Source organism: Erythrolamprus reginae, chromosome 6 (genome assembly GCF_031021105.1).
Source record: "Erythrolamprus reginae isolate rEryReg1 chromosome 6, rEryReg1.hap1, whole genome shotgun sequence".
Classification (NCBI taxonomy): domain Eukaryota; kingdom Metazoa; phylum Chordata; class Lepidosauria; order Squamata; family Dipsadidae; genus Erythrolamprus; species Erythrolamprus reginae.
Window position 1 is genome coordinate 63,213,216 of NC_091955.1, and position 24,170 is coordinate 63,237,385.

The 24,170-nt window shown below is 41.9% G+C and overlaps 1 protein-coding gene across 1 annotated transcript; it reads left to right on the top strand.

Annotated features, from left to right (window-relative positions):
- Positions 1-1,562: 1,562 nt before the first annotated feature.
- On the top strand, positions 1,563-23,179 carry NAGA (alpha-N-acetylgalactosaminidase). The gene is made up of 9 exons (XM_070756010.1): positions 1,563-1,762; positions 7,642-7,814; positions 8,648-8,822; positions 12,349-12,526; positions 12,740-12,834; positions 15,668-15,829; positions 17,655-17,852; positions 19,665-19,808; positions 21,575-23,179. The coding sequence occupies exons 2-9, from the start codon at positions 7,660-7,662 to the stop codon at positions 21,755-21,757; spliced, it is 1,290 nt and encodes a 429-aa protein (XP_070612111.1). The 5' UTR covers positions 1,563-1,762; positions 7,642-7,659; the 3' UTR covers positions 21,758-23,179.
- Positions 23,180-24,170: the final 991 nt, after the last annotated feature.

Below are 24,170 nucleotides of genomic sequence, written 5' to 3' on the forward strand. Positions count from 1 at the left end.
CCTCAAGTCTGTGTCGGTCTTGTTGGGTTGCAGCACCAAACCAGACAGTTATAGAGGTGCAGTTGACAAAAACAGTGAAGGGACAAAGGAGATCTGAAAGTGGCTTCCCTGGGTTCTGTAGCTATTATTATTATTATTATTTTCTGTATCAAAACCAAAAAATTAATTGGTACAAAAAGAGAATAGACAATTGGTTTGTCTATTTACTGAATATGCATAAACGGGACCACGGTACAGTCTAGCTGTGACCGTGATACCTTGAAATACAATAAAGTGATATATTTATAGTGTTTGATATGGTCTCGCCTCCCTCTATTCTCCTTTCCAAATATGGTCTTGTTTTTCTAATCTTGCTTCCTATTTCTTTTTTTTAAAGAAAATTTTTATTAAATACTGTATATACATATTAAAAACAAAAGTAGCTATTACTGTATTATTCTATTTATTTATTATTTTGACTTCGATGCCGTCAGGTCTTTACATACATACATATACATATAGAGAGGTGGGCTGCTAAGGTGGAACGGTGACGTATGCTCACCCCTGTGGCTCTGAGTGCTAGCAGAGTCCAACACAATTATGCTAGTGCACATGGGCAGGTAGCGAAATTGCGCATTGACACACAGGTGCGCCACAGGCCCAGGTGCAGTAGCATAATTGTGTTGGATTCCGCTAGCACTCAGAGCCAAGAGAGTGAGCAGACATCACCGTTCCACCTTACCAGCCTGCCTCTGTGTATGTATATGTATGTAACCTGTCTCCACTGTATCTTCAAGCTTGCATCTCTGTTTCCATGAAGCTATGGGAATTCCTCAGGCATGGGCATAAAAGCAACCTGAAAACACTTCCACCAGTTCGTTTTGTAAACCTTGGACCACTTCAGCTCATCAATGTGCCACCAGAAGAATGCCCTGTGTTGTGAGGAGACATCCAACCAAATGATTCCACCTACAACTTTTTGAAGCAAGGCTCTCTCCTAAAATGTCCCTCTTCAGCCATTCGAAGAATAACCAGGATGCATCACAATGTACTCCCTGTTGGCGACTACTTCACCTTTAACAACAACAACACAAGAGCATGCAATAGATCCAAACTAAATGTAAATCGCTCCAAACTAGACTGCAGAAAATACGATTTCAGCAACAGAGTGGTCAACGCCTGGACTCTGTTGTTTCCTCCCCCAATCCCAAAATTGTCAACCTTACATTATCAACAATAGACCTCTCCCCTTTTCTAAGAGGTCTGTAAGGGGCGTGCATAAGTACACCTTTGTGCCTACCGCTCCTGTCCTAGTCTTTTCTCTCTCTACTTTATCCTTATATTATGTTAAACATGCTACAACACAATACTATATTTGTAGGACAAATAAAAATAAATTAAAAAATTAAAAAATCTCTGCTAAGGGACACGAAAGGGACGGCGCTATTCTGAACCTCGGCCGATCCTAAAAACCTCGCTTGGAGAAACGGTGCGCGAACTTCAGTGACGTCCAGCCACCGAGGGGAAAGGGCTGAGCTCATACGACGCTGGCGTACACGTGTCACAGGGAGCGCCTGCTTCCTCTTTTTCCTCGGGACAAAAGCGAGGGCGGCGGTGGGGTTGACGGGCGCTGAGATCAGCAGTTTCTTGGCTGTACTAATGGGGAGATAGAAGGGATCAGCTGATCGGTGGAAGGAAGCGAGCACGTGATTCGCTGCCCTGTGCAGGGAAGCGACCCACCAGCAGCATTCAATCCCGGTTGCAATACTTAAGGTCTGATAGCGTAAGTATCCCACTGTGGCTTGAAATTTGGATGGCTCACATACGTGAACGGTCGCGATGGGGAATAGTTTTTTTTTTTGGGGGGGGGGCACTTTTGTCTGATCACAGATTGCAGGATAGGAAAACGATCAGAAAAAACGAATAATCGTTCCGGAGTACCTACTGGTGACGATTACAGTTATAGAACTGAATTAATCTAGGCCGTTTGTGTCATCCACGAAACATGTTTTCATTCAATGATAGAAATACCGAATTTACACAATTATCCTCCCCCCCCCCCCCTGTCTTGATGCATCCGGAAGAGGGCTGCTTGGTAAATACGGAAGCTGGGTTGCAGCAGTCACGGGGGCGAGGGGGGGAGGAAAGAGGGATTTCTGGGAATTTCATGACCCCAGTGATAGATTTGACAAAGGTTTGCATGTCTGTCTGTCTGGTCTGCCTGTCCGTCCGTCCGTCCGTCCCTCCCTGCATCCATCCATGTTTCTATCTATCTATGTTTCTATGTTTCTTTCTACCTACTATCTCTCTCTCTCTCTCTCTCTCTCTCTCTCTCTCTCTCATCTATCTTTCTACCTACCTACCTACCTATCTATCATCTACCTACCTACCTACCTATCTATCTATCATCTATCTTTCTACCTACCTATCTACCTACCTATCTATCATCTATCTTTCTACCTACCTACCTACCTACCTACCTACCTAGTTAGCTAGCTACACACAGACATATACACGCACAAACATGTATATGCATGTATATATACTGCTCAAAAAAATAAAGGGAACACTCGAATAACACATCCTAAATCTGAATGAATGAAATTTTCTCATCGAATACTTTGTTCTGTACAAAGTTGAATGTGCACAACAGCATGTGGAATTGATGGTCAATCAATGTTGCTTCCTAAGTAGACAGATTGATTTCCACAGAAGTTTGATTTACTTGGAATTATATTGTGTTAGCCGACCCTAGAACATGCAACATATAATTGTCCATGTGAGAAGCAATCCATGTGTAGATCTAAACTGCACTATTCTTTGGATGTGACATGTTGCACGCGTCATTAATGCATACACCCTGGTGTCAATCGTTCTGCAATAAATTTGGAGCTTGGCTTGCACTGTGGAAAGTGGCATGTGTAAATGCCATTGACAATTCTCAATTGCTGGAAAGACATTGGACCAGGCACATTTACCAACAGCATGCAAAGAAAGAAGCAGCTGTGAAATAAACACATTGTCCAATTTCTAGATGTACTACTAAGTGAACAGCTGGGAAACGAAACAATTCACCATACAGCTTCATTGCTGCTGTTTTTACCTGTCACAGCTATGACATCTATATAATAGTAGGTATATAAAAACACATGCGTATTCGAATGCAATGTTGTGTCAAAATTTCAAAGCAATCAGTGAAGAAGGTCCTGTTTTAAGCACCTGTGTGTTTTTACCTGACCCAGGTGTGACTATTTATTATTTATTTATTTATTAGATTTGTATGCCGCCCCTTTCCGTAGACTTGGGGCGGCTCACAACAGTTATGTTATTGTGTCATGAAGTATGACAATATGTTAGTCGCATTACAACAACATGACACACATGTTGCCAATTCCCTTTCCTGGCCTTTCAGAAATCCATGTTTTCATCTGTTCATCTAGACCCTGAAAACTGCCCTGCAGCATTTTCCAAAGCTCCACAGTTCCGATGTGAAAGGCAGGAAGGAAAGAAAAGGTATAATATAGGTATATAAAAACACGTGCATATTCGAATGCAACATTGTGTCAAAATTTCAAAGCAATCGGTGAAGAACTTTCAGAGATTTAAGATTTTGAACAAACGGACATTTATACACACACACATTCATCATCAGCAAAAATATGTCACACACACATATGTTTTCGTAGATTTATATATCTCACCTTCCTTCGTGATTTTTTAAACTTTCAGGTTAGCCCACCTTAATGATTTCCCATTCAGACACTAACCAGATCCAGGAGAGTCAGGTGCTGCAATTCTGTTTCATTCCAAACAAGAACATTGTGTGTAATGCAACTTACTGCCAAGTTGGAAGTGGAACCAGGTGTTTGTTATGCCTGATTCTGCATCTGCACAGCTCTGAAAGGTTTAAATTATTCATATGAAGCTACTTAACACGGAGTGCATAAGATTTATCTTAGTGAAAACTACCGTATATCTCATTGAACGTAGCTCTCCAGAAGCCTTGGAAAAGATTTCCTCTGGCTGTGCTGTCTGAGATTCTTTTCTAGCAGATGTCAGAGATTGAACCTGGGAATTTCTGCATGTGAATTACCCTCCCACAAGCCAACTTTCCTTATTTGATGGCTTTCAAAGTGACGGGCTTTGTCATTTAATGAACTACACAGAGATATACAGGGCTTCATTTAGTGCAGTGTTTCCCAACCTTGGCAACTTGAAGATATCTGGACTTCAACTCCCAGAATTCCCCAGCCAGCGTTCGCTGGCTGGGGAATTCTGGGAGTTGAAGTCCAAATATCTTCAAGTTGCCAAGGTTGGGAAACACTGATTTAGTGAACTTGTGGATTCAGCATCTTCTTTAGGAAAGGGTAGTGTAATAGATGCCACTTAGGAATGCTGTGTCTGCTATTTTGCTTCTATTATTGTGTGTGCTTGCTTCAGGATCCGGCTCTAATAGCAGCACGAGTCCCATAATGGAACACTGGGAACTTGTGTTTGTGTGTGTGTGTTGTGGTGTGAAATAGGGAAGGGTAAGTGGAATCCAGAGTCAGTTTCTTTTTCAATTGTTGTCATACCAGTTTGCTGAATTCCTCCCGCAAATTGGGTGGCTCATTCTCAGATACTTTCTCAGTCACAAATAAGAGTGATAAAGAGCCTGTGGATTATAGATTAGATCTCAGAAGTATAGAGCAGTGACGGCAAACCTTTTTCCCCACGGGTGCCGAAAGATTGTGAGTGTGCGCTATTACGCATGTGAGAATGCCCATACCCATAATTCAATGCCTTGGGACGGCGAAAACAGCTGCCCCCACCAGTGTTCCCTCTAATTTTTTTTGGGAGTGGGCGGAAAAGTATAGTGTCTGAGCGGCAGTCCCTTTGGGACTGGGCGGCACAGAAATAATAAACAAACAAACAAACAAACAAATAAACAAACAAACAAACAAATAAAAAGCCCACTGTTTTGCCTCAGAGAATTTCAAAATAAAATACTGTACTGTGTGTCTATAACAGTGAGCTCATAATAGGGCAACTCTATCAATATCAAAATGCTACTTAAATAGTTGAGCTAGTTTCAAACTAGATTTTGATTTTCTTTCTCTCTTCCTTACTCCCATTCTTTGTCTTTCTCTTTTCCTTCCTCTCTTTTTTCCTATCTGTTTCTCTCTCTTCCTCTCTTCCTCTCTCTCTCCTTCCCTCTCACTCTTTCCCTCTCGGCTTCTGGGCAGGTTTGGAAAACTCTGAGTTGATGATGATTTTTAAGTGAGCGATTGCTCACTGCTCAGCTTTGAGGGAACTATGGCCTCCACTCCCCCGGGAGGCCCTCTGGAGGCTGGAAATGGCCCGTTTCCCAACTTCTGATGGACCCAGTAGGCTTATGTTTTGCCCTCCCCAGGTTTCAAAGACTTCCATGGAGCCGGGGGAGGGTAAAAACACCCTCTAATATCCCCCCGGAAGCCAAAAATGCCCTCCCAGAGTCTCTGTGTGAGCCAGAAATCAGCTGGCTGGCATACACATGCACATTTGTTTGTTTATTTGTTTATTTATTTATTTATTTATTTATTGATTGATTGATTGATAGAGTTGAAAGGGACCGTGTAGATCATCAAGTCCAACCCCCTGCCTGAGCAGGAAATCCTAGAGCACCCCAGCCAAATGGCAGTCCAATCTCCTCTTGAAAGTGTCCAGAGTTGGGCAGTTCACAACCTCCGCAGGCAGGCTGTTCCACTGGTTGATCGCTCTGACCATCAGGAAGTTCTTCCTTATTTCCAGGTTGAATCTCTCCTTGGTCAGCTTCCAACCGTTGTTCCTCGTCCGGCCCTCTGGTGCCCTGGAAAATAGTGTGACCCCCCTCCTCTATATGGCAACCGTTCAAGTACCTGTAGACTGCTATCATGTCCCCTCAAGCCCTCCTTTTCTCTAGGCTATCCATGCCCAGCTCCCGCAAACTCTCTTCGTAAGTCTTGGTTTCAAGTCCCCTAATCATTTTGGTTGCTCTTTTCTGCACCTTCTCCAGAGTTTCAATGTCTCTTTTGAAGTGTGGTGGCCAGAACTGGATGCAGTATTCCAGATGTGGTCTGACCAGGGCGTAGTAGAATCGTATTAATACTTCCCTGGTCTTTGAGTGTATTCCTCTATTGATGCAGCTTAGGATAGTGTTGGCTTTTTTGACCGCTGCTGCACATTGCTGGCCTTTGTTTGTTTGTTTGTTTTCATTTATTTATTTATTCATTCATTCATCCATTTATTTATTTATTAAATTTGTATGCCACCCCTCACCACCAAGAGTCCGAGATCTCTTTCACAATCACTACTGCTAAGTGGGGTTTCTCCCAGGCTGTATGTGTGTCTAGGGTTTTTCTAACCTTTTTTTTACGTTGGAGCTGGGCTAGGGCAACGGTTTTTGTGGCAGCAGATATGGCTCCGCGTGCCACTTGTGGCACCCATGCCATGGGTTCACCATCACTGGTATAGAGCATTGCACTTATAGCAACTAGTGGCATTCTAACAATGATGGCGAAACTGCTTTTCCTCAGGTGCCGAAATCGCATGCGCTATCATGCACACATGCCTCCATCCATATCATGCACACATGCCTCCATCCCTGCACCCCACCCCCTCACACATTCACGTGTGACACTTCTCTCCCCCCCCCCCCGGTGGGCCCAGTAGGCCCATTTTTCACCCTCTCCAGGCTCCAGAGGCTTCTCTGGAGCCCGGGAAGAGTGAAAATAGCCTCCCCCATCCCTCATGGTAGCCCTCCAGTGGCTGAAAATGCCCTCCAAGAGCCTTTGTGAAAGCTCAAAATCAGCGGGCCGACATGCACTGGAGCTAAGCTCACGTGTTAGCAGATGTCTGCATGCCACAGGTTTGCTGTTATGGCATTATAGTATGAAATGGAATAGTTCCGATGGAGGCACTGCTTTAGAAAGTAAATTTAGACAGAGCTGGCATAGGGTAGTTGGTAGATGGATGTGAGCATATACTAGGGCTATATTTTGTTGTTTGAAAAGGTTCTTTAATTGTATCGTGTTTGCGTTTTGTTTGCTGTCCAGAGTTATTGTATATAAATTTCTTTAATAAATAAATTTGGGGTATATCAACAGCGCTCTTAAAATCAGTGACAAACTTTAAAATAATATGCAAGTGGGAGTCAATTTGGTGTAGTAGTTAAAGCACCAGGCTAGAAACCAGAGGCTGTAAGTTCTAAACCTTAGGCACAAAGCCAGCTGGATGACCTTGGGCCAGTTATTGTCTCTTAGCCCTAGAAAAAAAAGGCAATGGCAAAATATTTCCAAAAATCTTGCCAAGGAAATTGCAGACACTAGTCCAGATAATTACCAAAATTAAAATTCACTCAAGAAAAGCAATTTATTAAAAAATTATCTTGGAGATATGCATGTTTTGATTGTGTAAGTTGATTGATTGTTCTGAAGATGATAACCAGGTTCAAGGCAAAAAAGATTAATGTCTAATTGAAAATTTCAACATTTCACTGCTTCACATTGTAAAAGAAAGAAAAAAGGGCGGAGGCAAAATTGAAAACTTATAAATACGTATTTATCTTCATTAGATAAGGGTGAAGAAGTCATTGGAGCAGAATGGAAACAGTAGAAAGTGATATTTCATGATGTTTCCTTCCCCCTCTGCCCTCCTCTTTTGCAGTGGTCATCCCTCACACCCATGGTCATGAAACGTGTTGTCTTCCTTCTCCTCCTCCATGTCTTCTCCCTGGCTTTGGAGAATGGACTAATGAGAACGCCCCCAATGGGATGGCTGGCTTGGGAGCGCTTTCGTTGTAACATTGATTGCAAGACAGATCCACACAACTGTATCAGGTAAGTGGAGGAACCGTGGAAACGATACAAAATCCAATATTTTTCCAGATACAGTGGTACCTCATCATACGAACTTAATTGGTTCCAGGAGGAGGTTCGTAAGGTGAAAAGTTCGTAAGATGAAACAATGTTTCCCATAGGAATCAATGTAAAAGCAAATAATGCCTGCAAATCCTTCAGGAAAATCCCAAACTTTAGAAGGGAGGCGAACAGAGGGCAGGGAGGAGCAGCTAAAGGGGGCGGGTGGAAGAAGCAAGGCTAGGCTAAAGGGTGAGTGGGAAGGAAGAAAGGCAAGGGGGGCGCCCCTACCTTTTCTTTCTTCAAAGGACACCCTTTCAGTTCCTTTGCAAGCACGTTGTTCTCTGCAAAAATTTTCCTCCCCCAAGCTGCCCCTCCCTCCTCCCTTTTCTTTCTTCAAAAGACACCCTTTCAGTTCCTTTGCAAGCACGTTGTTCTCTGCAAAATGTTTCCTACTCTAAGTAGCCCCTCCCTTTTCTTTCTTCAAAAAAGGGGGGGGAAAGAAACCCCTTCATCCCAGCAGCAGCTGCTTGGGTTCGTAAGGTGAAAATAGTTCGGAAGAAGAGGCAAAAAAATCTTAAACACCGGGTTCGTATCTTGAAAAGTTCGTTGGAAGAGGCGTTCGTAAGATGAGGTACCACTGTACGTTCCTGAGTTTCAGAGTCCTGGTATTCAAGATGAATAGATCTAGGAAATCTGAAGCTCTAGGGCTCTAGGGCAGCATCTGTGTCTCTTAATGCTTCTCTGAATGTTGTCGTCAAACTGTAGATATTCTTCTTTTTCCCCTATAAAATTCTTTTCCATTTGTGGGGCAGTGAGACTCTCTTTATGGAAATGGCGGACCACCTGGCAACGGATGGTTGGAGGGAGCTGGGCTACGAGTACGTGAATATTGATGATTGCTGGATGGCAAAGAATCGGAATATGACGGGACATCTGATTCCAGACCCTGAGAGGTTTCCCAGAGGGATCAAAGCCTTGGCAGATTATGTAAGTGAATATTCCTGAGCAATGTTCCCTCTAATTTTTTTTCGGTGTGGGCAGAAAAGTATAGTGTCTGAGCGGCAGTCCCTTTGGGACTGGGTGGCATAGGAATATGTATGTATGTATGTATGTATGTATGTATGTATGTATGTATAAACAAACAAACAAACAAACAAACAAACAAGAAAAAAATTCCCTTATTTTTTATTAAAAGAAATTAATAATAAAACAAAACCAAAATCTATTACTATTATTAATATCTTCTCTTTTTTCTGTCCCTGTCTCCTCCCCCCTTGTTTGTGTGTGTGTATGTGAACTCTTGAACCATTTCCAATAACAGGTAAGGGCTATTGGAAATGGCTCAAGAGTCCCCCCCCCACACACACACACGAGGCTGGGTTTTTTTTTCTCTGTTATTATTTGGGTGCTTTTTACCATATGCTTTAAGTCAAGAGTCATTTCTCTCTCTTTCTCTCTCCCCCTCTTGCTCTCTCTCTCTTTTTCTCACTTTCTCTCACCCTCTCTATCTCGCTCTGTCTGTTGCTCTCTCTCTCACTCTTTCTCTCTTGTTTTCTTTCTCTCTCACTCTTTCTTTCTATCTCTCTTGCTTTCTCTCTCTCTCTTGTTCTCTCTCTTGCTATCTCTCTCTCTCTCCCCCTCTTTCTCTCTCTTTCTCACTTAATTTCTCTCTCCCTCTCTCTTTCCACCTTGCTCTGTCTGTTGCTCTCTCTCTCACTCTTTCTCTCTTGTTTTCTTTCTCTCTCACTCTTTCTATCTCTCTTGCTTTCTCTCTCTCTCTTGTTCTCTCTCTTGCTATCTCTCTCTCTCTCCCCCTCTTTCTCTCTCTTTCTCACTTAATTTCTCTCTCCCTCTCTCTTTCCATCTTGCTCTGTCTGTTGCTCTCTCTCTCACTCTTTCTCTCTTGTTTTCTTTCTCTCACACTCTTTCTATCTCTCTTTCTTTCTCTCTCTCTCTTGTTCTCTCTCTTGCTATCTCTCTCTCTCCCCCTCTTTCTCTCTCTTTCTCACTTAATTTCTCTCTCCCTCTCTCTTTCCATCTTGCTCTGTCTGTTGCTCTCTCTCTCACTCTTTCTCTCTTGTTTTCTTTCTCTCTCACTCTTTCTATCTCTCTTGCTTTCTCTCTCTCTCTTGTTCTCTCTCTTGCTATCTCTCTCTCTCTCCCCCTCTTTCTCTCTCTTTCTCACTTAATTTCTCTCTCCCTCTCTCTTTCCATCTTGCTCTGTCTGTTGCTCTCTCTATCACTCTTTCTCTCTTGTTTTCTTTCTCTCTCACTCTTTCTATCTCTCTTTCTTTCTTTCTCTCTCTTGTTCTCTCTCTTGCTATCTCTCTCTCTCTCCCCCTCTTTCTCTCTCTTTCTCACTTAATTTCTCTCTCCCTCTCTCTTTCCATCTTGCTCTGTCTGTTGCTCTCTCTCTCACTCTTTCTCTCTTGTTTTCTTTCTCTCTCACTCTTTCTATCTCTCTTTCTTTCTCTCTCTCTCTTGTTCTCTCTCTTGCTATCTCTCTCTCTCTCCCCCTCTTTCTCTCTCTTTCTCACTTAATTTCTCTCTCCCTCTCTCTTTCCATCTTGCTCTGTCTGTTGCTCTCTCTCTCACTCTTTCTCTCTTGTTTTCTTTCTCTCTCACTCTTTCTATCTCTCTTTCTTTCTCTCTCTCTCTTGTTCTCTCTCTTGCTATCTCTCTCTCTCTCCCCCTCTTTCTCTCTCTTTCTCACTTAATTTCTCTCTCCCTCTCTCTTTCCATCTTGCTCTGTTTGTTGCTCTCTCTCTCACTCTTTCTCTCTTGTTTTCTTTCTCTCTCACTCTTTCTATCTCTCTTGCTTTCTCTCTCTCTCTTGTTCTCTCTCTTGCTATCTCTCTCTCTCCCCCTCTTTCTCTCTCTTTCTCACTTAATTTCTCTCTCCCTCTCTCTTTCCATCTTGCTCTGTCTGTTGCTCTCTCTCTCACTCTTTCTCTCTTGTTTTCTTTCTCTCTCACTCTTTCTATCTCTCTTGCTTTCTCTCTCTCTCTTGTTCTCTCTCTTGCTATCTCTCTCTCTCTCCCCCTCTTTCTCTCTCTTTCTCACTTAATTTCTCTCTCCCTCTCTCTTTCCATCTTGCTCTGTCTGTTGCTCTCTCTCTCTCTGTGTCAGCGAGGGGGCTGCGAGAGCGCTTTCTCCGAGCGCTTTGGGAACGCCTGCCCTGCCTCTACTGCAGCCCCCTTGCTGAAAGCTCGGGATGAAAGCGCTCCCAGCGAAAGGAGTTCTCCAAAAGATCAAGGACTTTCTTCTTTAATTGCTGTAGAATAGGGGTGTCAAACTCGATTTCATTGAGGGCCACATCAGGGTTGTGTTTGACCTTGAGGGTCCAGGGTGGACATGGCCAGCTCAACATCACTTGTGTTGGGGGTGCCAGCAAAAAATGGGCTCCCGAGTTCCATATTTTGCCTGTGATGGCATTCTGCAACCATCTGCCAGTGAAAACAGTCAGGAGGGCTGCCTGCAGCCCTTGCGAGCTCCAGTTCTGCTGGCAGAGGCACCACAGGCTGGTCCTTCACTGTTTCCAGGGCAGCCCCACATGTCAGATGTAAGCACCTCATGAGCCAGATTTGGCCACTGGGCCTTGAGTTTGACACCCCTGCTATAGAAGGTTCTTCAGGTCTGGCCAATTTACAGCCATGAACCTGCACTTGTACTGTAAGTTGAGCTGAGTGTGAAAGCACTTTTGCTCAAAGTTATCCAGTGAGGAACATCTAGGGGGTTGTGTTGCTGGGTAAAAAAATCTCTGCATCGAAACCACCAGATTGTTCTGCCAATGCAAACTCTAGGTTTTCAAATATAGTCCTTGGCAATGGATATTTTTTGAAAAACTCATGTTTTCTATTATGTCATCCTGCTTGGTACCCTCTGGATATTTGGATCTTCAGTACTCCTAACACATTTCCAGCGTAGTGAATGGCTGTGCTGAATGATAGGATTTAAAGCCAATATATCTGAAAAGGATTAGATCGGGGCGGAGGGGGGTGAGGGTAGGGTTAGCCATTCAGTAAGAAGCAATAATGAAACATACCTTTTAATTTTTTTCTGTCTGTCATCTTATTCAATGACGGGCAAAAACGTAATTTGAGCTGGCCACTCGGTCAGCAGAAATGTTTGTGTCCTTATAAAATGGGGAAAATGCTATCACATAATAAATATTGCTGTATCAGTGTCCTATCTAATTCACCTTTGTATCTTTCCATTGGTGGAAACTTTTACAAATTTACATACTGCAAAATAAGAGCTCGTCCTGGGGGAGTTTGTTTGGGTAACCACTTAACACCCTACTCACTAGGTAACTACCTTTCCAGTAACCAATTTCAATTTAAACCAAAATTGTTTAGAAATTATCTGCAAATGAGGAAAAAGAGGAGATGAAGAGCATTTGAGGAAGTGATTAAAAAAAGATGCTCGCAATAACAATGTTTCTACTGTTTCCTCCATTGTATGGATTTCTCATGGGTTTTCTGTCTTGATCTCACAAATCATATTTTGACAGGTTCATTCACGGGGTTTGAAACTTGGCATTTATGGTGATCTAGGCACCCATACTTGTGCAGGTTACCCGGGTACGACATTAAATTGTACTGAAAAAGATGCTTTAACATTTGCACAATGGGGAGTGGACATGCTGAAACTAGATGGTTGCTACTCATCATCAGATGAACAGGCTCAAGGTAAAGCTCAAGGCTTTAGCATTTCTCTGCTCTGCTTCTTTTGTCAGTGCACCAAAAGTTGCTAAAATAATATACAGTATTTTAATTGACTTTGTTTAAGACGTCAAATATAGACTTGGGATATTAATTATATTAAACATCAACCAGCTGAAATAAATTGTTTTAAGCAATTTGACTTTAACTCAAACGGTTAATTATTCTTGTTTTCCAAAGGTTATCCTAGAATGTCCAAGGCTCTGAATGCAACAGGTCATCCCATTGCCTATTCCTGTAGTTGGCCAGCCTATCGAGGGGGACTCCCACCTGCAGTGAGTTGTGTTTCACGAAGAATGGGGCTGGTCTTAAAGCTTCTGTCCCTTGAACTTTGAAGGTTTTGCATCACATATTTTTACAATTTGGTGTGACCTGGGATCCATAAATGCACTCATTTAATTTGAAAGAGACAAACTTCTTTAATAATGTATTGAGGTTTAGCATCAATCCATCTAGATCTGTTGGCACAATGTTTTTTAATTGGCTGAAGCAGTAATATTTATTAAGAAGCTTATCACTACTGGTATATATAGTATTATTTATTTATTTATTTAATTTGACTTCTATGCTGCCCAATTTCAAAGGACTCAGGGTGGCTTACAATAATATAAAAAAAGATACAAATACAATAAAAAGAAGTCAAATATAGAAGTCTAAAACTATAAAACTCCAGTTTTATTCAATCAACAGACTGGGCGGCATACAAATATAAATAATAATAATAATAATAATAATAATAATAATAATAATAACAACAACAACAGCAACAACAACAACAACACATGCATACCATTCAACACAATTCGGCCATGATAGACGTCAATTTCATGGCTCCCAGGCCTGCCGGCAAAACCAGGTCTTCGCGGCCTTACGGAAGGCTAGTAGGGTGGGAGCAGTAAGGCTGTCAGGGGGGGGGGGCGGATTGGTTCCATAGATCTGGGGTGACCACAGAGAATAATGCCCTCTCCTGCAGCCCCGCCAACCTGCATTGCTTAGTCGACGGGACCTGGAGTGCTATTGGAGGTTACCTATTTAGTTAATCATTAATGATACAGTGATACTCTTATGAGCAGTGAAGCGCTACCAAAATTTTTACTACCACACTGTGGGCGTGGCTTATGCAGGACGCCCTGCATTTTCTTGCAACATCTTTCAGTGCGATTGGTTGCTCTGAGGTGAAGCTCCATTTTCGCTACCCCATTGCATTCTCCCCCATCCGGGCAGTAGCCCACCCCTGGTTATGAGTGATAGTTATTCTGTTAACAGATCCTTCGAGCAGTTCTATCCATTTTTCTTTGCTGTGGTGACACAACTGTGCTGCTTTAGTTCAGGGGTGTCAAACTCAATTTCATTGAGGGCTGTGGTTGACCTCGGGAGGTCAGCCGGGTGTGGGCGTCTGGGTGGGTGTGGCCAACTGGGTGGGCGTGGCCAGCTTGACTGCTGGCATGTTTCCTCTTTGTATTGATAGACCGGGCCAAAGCCACATTTGCCTAATTTTTCCTCTTCGCACTGAGTAGACCATGTCGAAACCACACTGGCTCTATCTTTCCTCTTCATATTGGGTAGACCATGACGGCCCCACAGGCTAGTTCTGACCGCATTGTGGCCGAATCCAACTCAGAGAGGGAGGCATATTGTTCTATCCTGGCCTACGAAGCTTGAAAACAAAGGAGGAATCCACTCATTGATATTTTCAAATCAGTCTTTTTATATATAAAGACCCATTTTTACAAGCCAAAGTCATGCATGTGATATAATCTTGGCAAGAGTCTCAGTGAGAGTAATTAAGATATAACAGTTCCGCAGCGAGGCTGCTGCCAAAGATCAAAGCTACTGGTGCATTCCTTCATGAGATAAGAAGCCCACAGTTTCAGATTTAGTATTACAGCTTCCCAGCCTCTCAACAGACAGGACACTTTTTCTCCAAGACTTTTTGGCAGGAAAATAACAGGTGGCTAGCCTAAACCTGGCTGAGACCTCAAATCATCATCCGATTCCATTGCAAATTGTTGTAACTCCACCCTGAATTACCCATACTTCACCCTTAAATACCTATAGGAAGTGGTCAGCAATTCCATAGAGTTGACAAACTATAGACTACTTCCTTTTTCCATACAAGTATTCTTGTCTTTTTCTTAATCTTCTAAAGCGGGCATCTAGCAAAGGCTCCAGATCTTCCTCCTCCTCTCATATCTGCCACCTCTGGTGGTCCTTCGGGTTCATCCAGGTCTATTTCTCCCTCACTCTCACTCTCTGTATCATTCGGCAACACCACTGGCCCAAGGTACCCAGATGGGCCTGGTTCATCCTCCTCAGAATCTATCATTACCAGAGTTGGACGAGGAGCACTCACAACACATATAAATCCAAATACAGTAGAGTCTTGGTTATCCATCCTTCGAAAATCTGACATTCCGGATTATCCGATGTCGTGGTTGCTTGGGGGCATGGCTGTAGGCATTTCCGCGCCCCTAGACACCCCCCCAAATATGACAGCCATGACAGGGAAGCAAGCTGGGAGGAGGGAAGCGAGCGAGCAAGAGAGACAGCCGAGGATGGAAGCGAGCGAGTGAGAGAGCCGAGGACGGAAGCGAGCGAGTGCAAGAAAGACAGCTGAGGAGGGAAGCGAGTGAGCGAGCAAACAAGAGAGCCAGGGACAGAAGCGAGCGAGCAACAGAGAGACAGCCGAGGAGGGAAGCGAGCAGGTGGGATATATACAGTAGAGTCTGGATTATCTGACATTTTCGGCTCTCCAACTATCAGCCCGCCTATTCATGTTGGTTAACTGAGACTCTACTGTAGTAATAATAGTAGTAGTAGTAGTAGTAGTAGTAGTAGTAGTAGTAGTAGTAATAACAATAATAATAATAATAATTATTATTATTATTATTATAATCCTCGACTTTGATACCTCTGTTTAGTTAAATAGTAAATTAATTATAGCTAATTTAATTTGAGTTTTCTTCTTTCAAATATATACAGTATTTCCCCCATATATTAAATACATCCAGAGTAGCCATAATGATATAAATTGATAATCATTTCCAAAAGTTAAATCATGCCAGGCTGACTGTAATTATTCTGTTTCATGCATTTGTTTTGTTTTAGGTTAACTATACGCTTTTAGCAAATATATGCAACCTCTGGAGAAACTTTGGTGACATACAAGACTCTTGGGAAAGTGTCATCTCTATTGTGGAATGGTTCTCAGCGAATCAGGACATCCTTCAGCCAGCAGCTGGCCCTGGCCATTGGAATGACCCTGACATGGTAATGTTGAGCTGAAGAGGATAATATGAAAGCTAAGTGGATGAGAGAGGCTCTCTTTGGAAAGCTAAAGCTAGAAAGGAGCTAATGAAGTTGACTACTGGCAGGAATTTATATGTTCTTTCACCTTGTTTACAACTCTTGCAGGTAATTTAAGTAGACATGCCATTTGTGTTACATTCTTAGATTTTCTGCATATACCCATTGTTTTGGTATAACCTACACTAGAAATAGCACAGAAAACCTGAATTCTTTTAGTAAAATAATTCATACAAACAGGCATATATTGCTAATTTTTGCAAAAAACATGCTACATTGAAAGGATAAGTAGCTATATATCATACTGATTCAGTTACCCTGTGGTCCTTTGAAAATATAGCTTGTTTTGCTTATGTATGGATTATTTTTCATTTTTAAACCTTCATTAGTCTCTTTTACCCTCATTAATTTAATAATTTTTGCATCTAGTGTTTATATTAGAAAACTGATATCCCTAGGATGCACGACTTAATACAGGTAGACTTCAACTTACGACCACTATTGAGTGCAAAATTTCTGTTGCTAAATGAGATGTTTGTTAAGTGAATTTTCCTCCGTTTTACAGCCTTTCTCACCACAGTTGTTAAGTGAATCATTGTAATTGTTAAGTTAGTAACCCAGCTGTTAAGTGAATCAGTCTTTCCCGTTGACTTTACTTATCAGAGGGTCTCAAAAAGTGGTCATATGATCCCAGGATACTGCAACCGTCATAAACAGGAGTTAAATTTGAATTTTGATTGTGTGATGATGGAAATGCCACAATGGTCATAGCAGTATTCTGTCTAATTTTTTTTTGGGGTGGGCGGAAAAGTATAGTGTCTGAGCGGCAGTCCCTTTGGGACTGGGCGGCACAGAAATAATAAATAAATAAATAAATAAATAAATAAACAAACAAACAAACAAACAAACAAAATAAAAAACCCACCCTGTTTTGCCTCAGAGAATTTCAAAATAAAATACTGTACTGTGTGTCTATAACAGTGAGCTCATAATAGGGCAACTCTATCAATATCAAAATGCCACTTAAATAGTTGAGCTAGTTTCAAACTAGATTTTGATTTTCTTTCTCTCTTCCTTACTCCCATTCTTTTTCTTTCTCTTTTCCTTCCTCTCTTTTTTTCTATCTGTTTCTCTCTCTTCCTCTCTTCCTCTCTCTCTCCTTCCCTCTCACTCTTTCCCTCTCGGCTTCTGGGCAGGTTTGGAAAACTCTGAGTTGATGATGATTTTTAAGTGAGCGATTGCTCACTGCTCAGCTTAGAGGGAACTATGGTCATAAGTGTAAAAAATGGTCATAACTAACTTTTTTCAGTGACATTGTAACTTTAAATGGTCACTAAATGAATTGTTGTAAATCAAGGACTACCTGTAGTTATGTCTGTGTTTATCTAGTGGGACTTGGACTGTTCTAGCAATTCACTTAGCCTTGATATTATTTCCTAAACTTTCTTGTAGAAGGAAATTGGGGAAGAAAATTTGAGGAACTAGGAACCTACCTAGTTATCTTATTTATTTAGTATATGGCTAAAATAATGATGATGATGATGATGATGATGATAATAATAATATTATTATTATTACTACAACAACAAAACAACAACAACAACAATACTGTAATAACAATAGTAATAGTAATATACTGTAGTAATAGTAATAATAATAATGGTAATAGTAATAAAGTTACCTTTATTCAACAAGAGTTCTCTCCATATGCAGTTCTTGGAGGGGGGGGGGTGCTTTCATTCTTGACTTTATCACCCACCTTTGGGCTAACCTCTTCTTTCTCCTGCAGCTAATCATTGGAAACTTTGGTCTGAGCCTTGAACAGTCGAAGTCCCAGATGGCCTTATGGACAATTATGGCCGCTCCTCTTTTCATGTCCACAGACCTCCGTGTTATTTCTGAAAGTGCCAAGGAGATTCTACAAAACAAATTGATGATTACCATTAACCAAGATCCCCTGGGAATTCAAGGGCGTAGAATCCTTCAGGTAATGAAGACCAATCGTCTGGAGAACCTTACGTGAATCCCTGGAACTCAAGAGTCCAATTCCTTCTTTTTGACTCTCTTATGTGGGAAGATCATTAGTTAAATGAAGGATATTTATTATTGTACATTCATGCTCCTCTCTTCTAAGGAGCTTCTATTAGCTTTCATCAATCTGACATAATACAGATCCATTGTCACTGTTTTCTTAATTTATCTGGAAGGAAGAAGGAAGCCTGTTTGTATATGATTGATTGATTTTTTTATTTTTTTATTTTTTTTAATTTTATTATTTTATTATTTTATTATTTTATTATTTTATTATTTTATTATTTTATTTTATTTTATTTATTTATTTTATTTTATTATTTTATTATTTATTTTATTTTATTTTATTTTATTATTTTTGTTTGTATGTATGCTGCCCCTCTCCGTAGACTCGGGGCGGCTAACAACAGTAAAAAGACAATATGAAGAAATCTAATATTAAAAGTAATGTAAAAAACCCCAGTTTAAGAAACCAATCATACATACAAACATACCATGCATAAATTTTATAAGCCTAGGGGTAAGGGAATATGCAAGGAGGGTGGGGACAACTCTGATATTTGGGGGGAGTTGGTTCCAGAGGGTCGGGGCCGCCACAGAGAAGGCTCTTCCCCTGGGTCCCGGCAAACGACATTGTTTAGTTGACGGGACCCGGAGAAGGCCAACTCTGTGGGACCTAACCGGTCGCTGGGATTCGTGCTGCAGAAGACGGTCCCAGAGATATTCTGGTCCGATGCCATGAAGGGCTTTATAGGTCATAACCAACACTTTGAATTGTGACCGGAAACTGATCGGCAACCAATGCAGACTGCGGAGTGTTGGTGTGACATGGGCATATTTAGGGAAGCCCATGATTGCTCTCGCAGCTGCATTCTGCACAACCTGAAGTTGATTTGTATGCCGCCCTTCTCGAGGCGACTCATGTTTTTGAGTCAAATTACAGCACTATGAATTGGGTTAGATCAGTCCCTCTCAAATAGTGAGGTGCCCTCCCTGGGGGGGCATGGAGCAATACCAGGAGGGCGTATGTGACCCTGGAAAACATGTGTGGTCCCTCTCGATCGATTCCCCTGGATGGGGTGTCTTTTCCCAATTGCACGCTGCTCTGAACCCAGAAAAGAAGATGGCCAGGCTGGGCGGGGCGGCTGCATGAGTTCTTGTTTTCGGCGAGTACCACAATAGCCTTGAACGGTGTGATGAACCCACCGCTTGACAAGAAGGAGCATCCTCGGTAGATGGGTGAAAGCGTTGAAAGGCACCCTAAGGCCTCCTTCCATACCATTCATTGTGAGTGCCTGGCAGAGGTGGTGCATATAGGCTAGGCCAGTGACCCCAAAACATTGGCTTGATTAAGCTGGCCTGACCCGGTGTCAAAAGAGGGCCCTAACCACGGTAGCCTATGCCTGCCTAACCAAAAACAGGCTCCACGGAGATCAATGCGACTTAATCCCAGGTAAGTGGGTAGAGCAGCCTTCCCCAGTCAAAAGTTTGCTTGCAACTTATAATAAGTAAAATAATATTAACACTAAAATTCCATTGCGGCTCAGATCAGAGAGTTGGGGGCACGCGAAATGTTTACCTCTTCCTAGGGGTGGACATAACAGAAAACAATTGAGAAGGACTGGGTTAGATCGAGTATGAGCTTCATAACCCATAACAATCTTAGTTGAAGAATTTTCTTTTCCTACATGATGACATCACCATTTCCTGTTTATGTCCTGGGAAAGATTTCTTTTAGAAGAACATGCTTTTCAATCTGATTTTGTAGGAGAAATCACAAATTGAAGTATTTCTGCGGCCCCTTTCCCACTCGGCCAGTGCTCTGGTTTTCTTCAGTCGGAGGACCGATATGCCATATCACTACACAACTTCTCTTGCACGGCTCAATTTTACAGCAAATGCTGTCTACGAAGTAAGTAAAACAACCATCCATAAGTGGTCTTTCTCTCCATTGCTGAAAACATTTTATGGGGAGAAGGATGGCAAGCTGACAATCTCAAATACTACACAGTATTGCTCATTTATATTTTGCCTCATGTTATTGAATTTAATGTGGCTAAATCTTGGCTTTAAAAAATACTTTAATAATCAAGTTATTTCCTGGAATGATAATAGAATAGAATTCTTTATTGGCCAAGTGTGATTGGACCCACAAGGAATTTGTTTTTGGTGCATATGCTCTCAGTGTACGTAAAAGAAAATATACATTTGTCAAAAATCATTTGGAACAAGATTTAATGTTTGTCATAGGGGTCAAATAACCAATCAGGAAATAATCTATATTAATACGAATCTTAAGGATACAGCAACAAGGTACAGTCATGCAGTCATAAGTGGGAGGAGATGGGTGATAGGAATGATGAGAAAAAACTAGTAGTAATTATGCAGACTTAGTAAATGGTTTGACTGTGTTGAGGGGAGTTATTTGTTTAGCAGAGTGATGGCGTTTGGGAAAAAACGGTTCTTGTGTCTAGTTGTCTTGGTGTGGAGTGTTCTCAAAAGTATACATAGCAAAATAAATCATAACGCCAAAACTCCATCCCGTTTTCCAACACTACCATTCATTTGTGACAAAGGAGTAACAGGATTAGGCTTTAGTATTTTTCACTGGGATAAAACATTGCTATGGAACAGCTACTAGAATATGTGAACACAGTAATACCTCGTCTTACGAACCTAATTGGTTCTGGAGGGAGGTTCGTAATACGAAACAATGTTTCCCATTGGAAACAATGTAAAAACAATTAATGCGTGCAAGGGGGGGGAAATCCCAAAATGGCGCTCCGCTGGGCGCCGCAGCCTGGCTGTCACCTTTTAAAACAGCCGGGGGGCTTCTCGGCGTTCTCCCAAACCCAAACCCGAACTTTTCGGGTTCGGGAGGCCGCCGAGAAGCGCCGCCATCTGCCTGTCACCTTCTTAAACAGCCAGGGGGCTTCTCGGCGTTCTCCCGAACCCGAACTTTTTGGGTTCGGGTTCGGGAGGCCGCCGAGAAGCGCCGCCGCCTGGCTGTCACCTTCTTAAACAGCAGGGGAAGGACGTCTTCGTGATGTCAAAGCTCCACCCATGGAACTCCCTATTGGGATTCCCCACCTCCTTTCCAGCCTCCAGATCGGCCGAAAACTCCGAAGCCGATCACAAAAACGGCGCTCCGCCGCCCGGCTGTAACCTTCTGAAACAACCGGGCGCTTCTCGGCGGCCTCTGGAACCTGAACCCGAACTTCCAGTTTCAGGTTCGGGAGAACGCCGAGAAGCCCCCCCTGCTGTTTAAGAAGGTGACAGCTGGGCGGCGGCGCTTCTTGGCGGCCTTCCGAACCCGAACCCGAAAAGTTCGGGTTCGGGGGAACGCCAAGAAGCCCTCCGGCTGTTTTAAAAGCTGACAGCCGGGTGGCGGCACCCAACGGAGCGCCATTTTGCGATCTGCGGTGGGTTCGTAAGGCGAAAAAAGTTCATAAGAAGAGGCAAAAATTTTCTGAACCCCGGGTTCGTATCTTGAAGTGTTCGTATCACGAGGGGTTCGTATCACGAGGTACCACTGTAGTTCCATAGTAGATGCACAAATGATCATTTATCCAATAATAATAATAATAATAATAATAATAATAATAATTATTATTATTATTATTTAGATTTGTATGCCACCCCTCTCCGATGATTTATACCTGCTTTTGTTTTTGCTAGGCCCAGGATGTGTATACCAATGAAATAATCAGCGACCTGAAGGTTGATACCAACTTCACAGTGGTGATTAATCCCTCTGGAGTAGTCATGTGGTATCTATACCCAACAATGAATCTGCAGCAGCCTTTCAACTTTGTACAACAGCAGATGAAAGCAAAGAAATTCAGTCCCTTTAATCTGTGACAGCCAGTAGTTGAATAACTTACTGGAAAGCTGCAAAGGATTCACCATTCCCTAATGGTACGCTTGTGGTACCTCAACAGAGGGGGGAGGAAAGGTTGTTTAGGATGGCAGTTGTTCTGCTGGGCTCTCTCTGATAGGAGCCTCCCAAAAATTCAAGGATACAAATTTCAGACACACACACATTTGAAAATTCAAAACAATGTTCTTTATCACAAAAGTCAAAATAAACTAAGCACTCTTTTTGTATTGCAAAGAGCACTCTTCCCAAAACAACCGGGTAGTCTGTACAATGTCCCTTAAGCAGTCATTAAGTACTTAGCCAGCAGCTGTGGAGAAACTTCACACCCCTTCTTCTTCCAATGAAGGGAGACACACACACACACACACGTTGCTCTGCTTTGGTTTCAAAGGCGTGAAAAAGCAACAAAGTCCAACACACAAGATTCCTGACGAAACTGCAACAGATATTCTTCCACAATGGCCAAACCCACATGCTGCTATTTATAGCAGCAGCCCTAATTACTGGAGCCCCACCCAAACACAGGTGGCCTCACTTATTTCCTGTAATATGTTCTTACTTGGTCTCTTCTACGCATAATTCTATGCTTGCGTGGGTCCTAAACATCATCATCTGAATCAAAGGAAGATAAGGAAGATTGACTGCCTTGGCTGTGTGTCAAGCCCTCCTCTGCCGAGTCATTCCCACCTTCTTCTTCGTCCAAGGAAACTAAACTCTGAACTGATTCTGTCGGCAATAACACAGGCCTGTGACATGTTGAATTTTCCCCTGCATCCACCTCCCCATTCCCTGGGGCAGGAGCTGGGCCAGAGCCAACCACAACAGCAGTTACACAATATACAAATTGAGATCTACCTCTACACACAATGGAGATGCTATTAGTTCACTAGTATGCAATCCAATACTTCTAAGTAGACATAAATAAGAATATACAAGTGTTCTTATTTATACAGATTAGACTGCTAATGATGGTGACAAACATTGAGAAAATCAATCAGAAGCCGGTTGCATAAACATAAGGAAAAAAATCTCATACTTTGTGTAAGGAAATTTCTATAGGTCATAATTATAAATTTCCTGGATTCTGAAATTGAACTGGAATTGTCCTTTAATGCACAGAATTTCAAACTTGCACTATGGGTGTTTGCTTGTAATGGTATCAATTATATCAGCAACTGAAATAATTGCAAAAGTTATTTTTGTTATGGTTTTGTTATAGTAGCTTCTCTGGCTGGCTTACTTGATTTTCCTGGATTTTTGTAATTTTTATTCTTTTGTTATAAACAACTCTTAAGACACTCTTTTTTTCACCCTATGTTCAGATATCTATATTTTAAAATCAGGTTTTGAATGAAGATTATTGTTTCAGAAATGATTTGATTAAAAATGAATACAATTCCAAAGCATCTGCTAATTCTGTGGTTTATTTTTCTTGTACATTTTTCCTAGTCGCATTCTGTACCTTTGATATAACTGAATTGTCAACCAAATATAATCTGTCACCTCTGGAGATTACCAAAATCTTAGTTTTATCCACCTCAATATTTGATAGGCTACTTTTATTTCTCTGACAGAATTTATCTAGAAACTATTATTTAGGTTATTTCTTATAGCAGAAAACATGTGCAATAGGGTTGATATTCCTGGAGGTGTCTGTAATATGGTAAATGATTTAGCTTTACTAGATAAATGGTCAAAGCAATGGAAACTGCAGTTTAATGTTTCCAAATGTAAAATAATGCACTTGGGGAAAAGGAATCCTCAATCTGAGTATTGTATTGGCAGTTCTGTGTTAGCAAAAACTTCAGAAGAAAAGGATTTAGAGGTAGTGATTTCAGACAGTCTCAAAATGGGTGAACAGTGCAGTCAGGCGGTAAAGCAAGTAGGATGCTTGGCTGCATAGCTAGAGGTATAACAAGCAGGAAGAGGGAGATTATGATCCCACTATATAGAGTGCTGGTGAGACCACATTTGGAATACTGTGTTCAGTTCTGGAGACCTCACCTACAAAAAGATATTGACAAAATTGAACGGATCCAAAGACGGGCTACAAGAATGGTGGAAGGTCTTAAGCATAAAACGTATCAGGAAAGACTTAATGAACTCAATCTGTATAGTCTGGAGGAGAGAAGGAAAAGGGGGGACATGATTGAAACATTTAAATATGTTAAAGGGTTAAATAAGGTCCAGGAGGGAAGTGTTTTTAATAGGAAAGTGAACACAAAGGGGAAAGGGGACACAATCTGAAGTTAGTTGGGGGAAAGATCAAAAGCAACATGAGAAAATATTTTACTGAAAGAGTAGTAGATCCTTGGAACAAACTTCCAGCAGACGTGGTAGATAAATCCACAGTAACTAAATTTAAACATGCCTGGGATAGACATATATCCATCC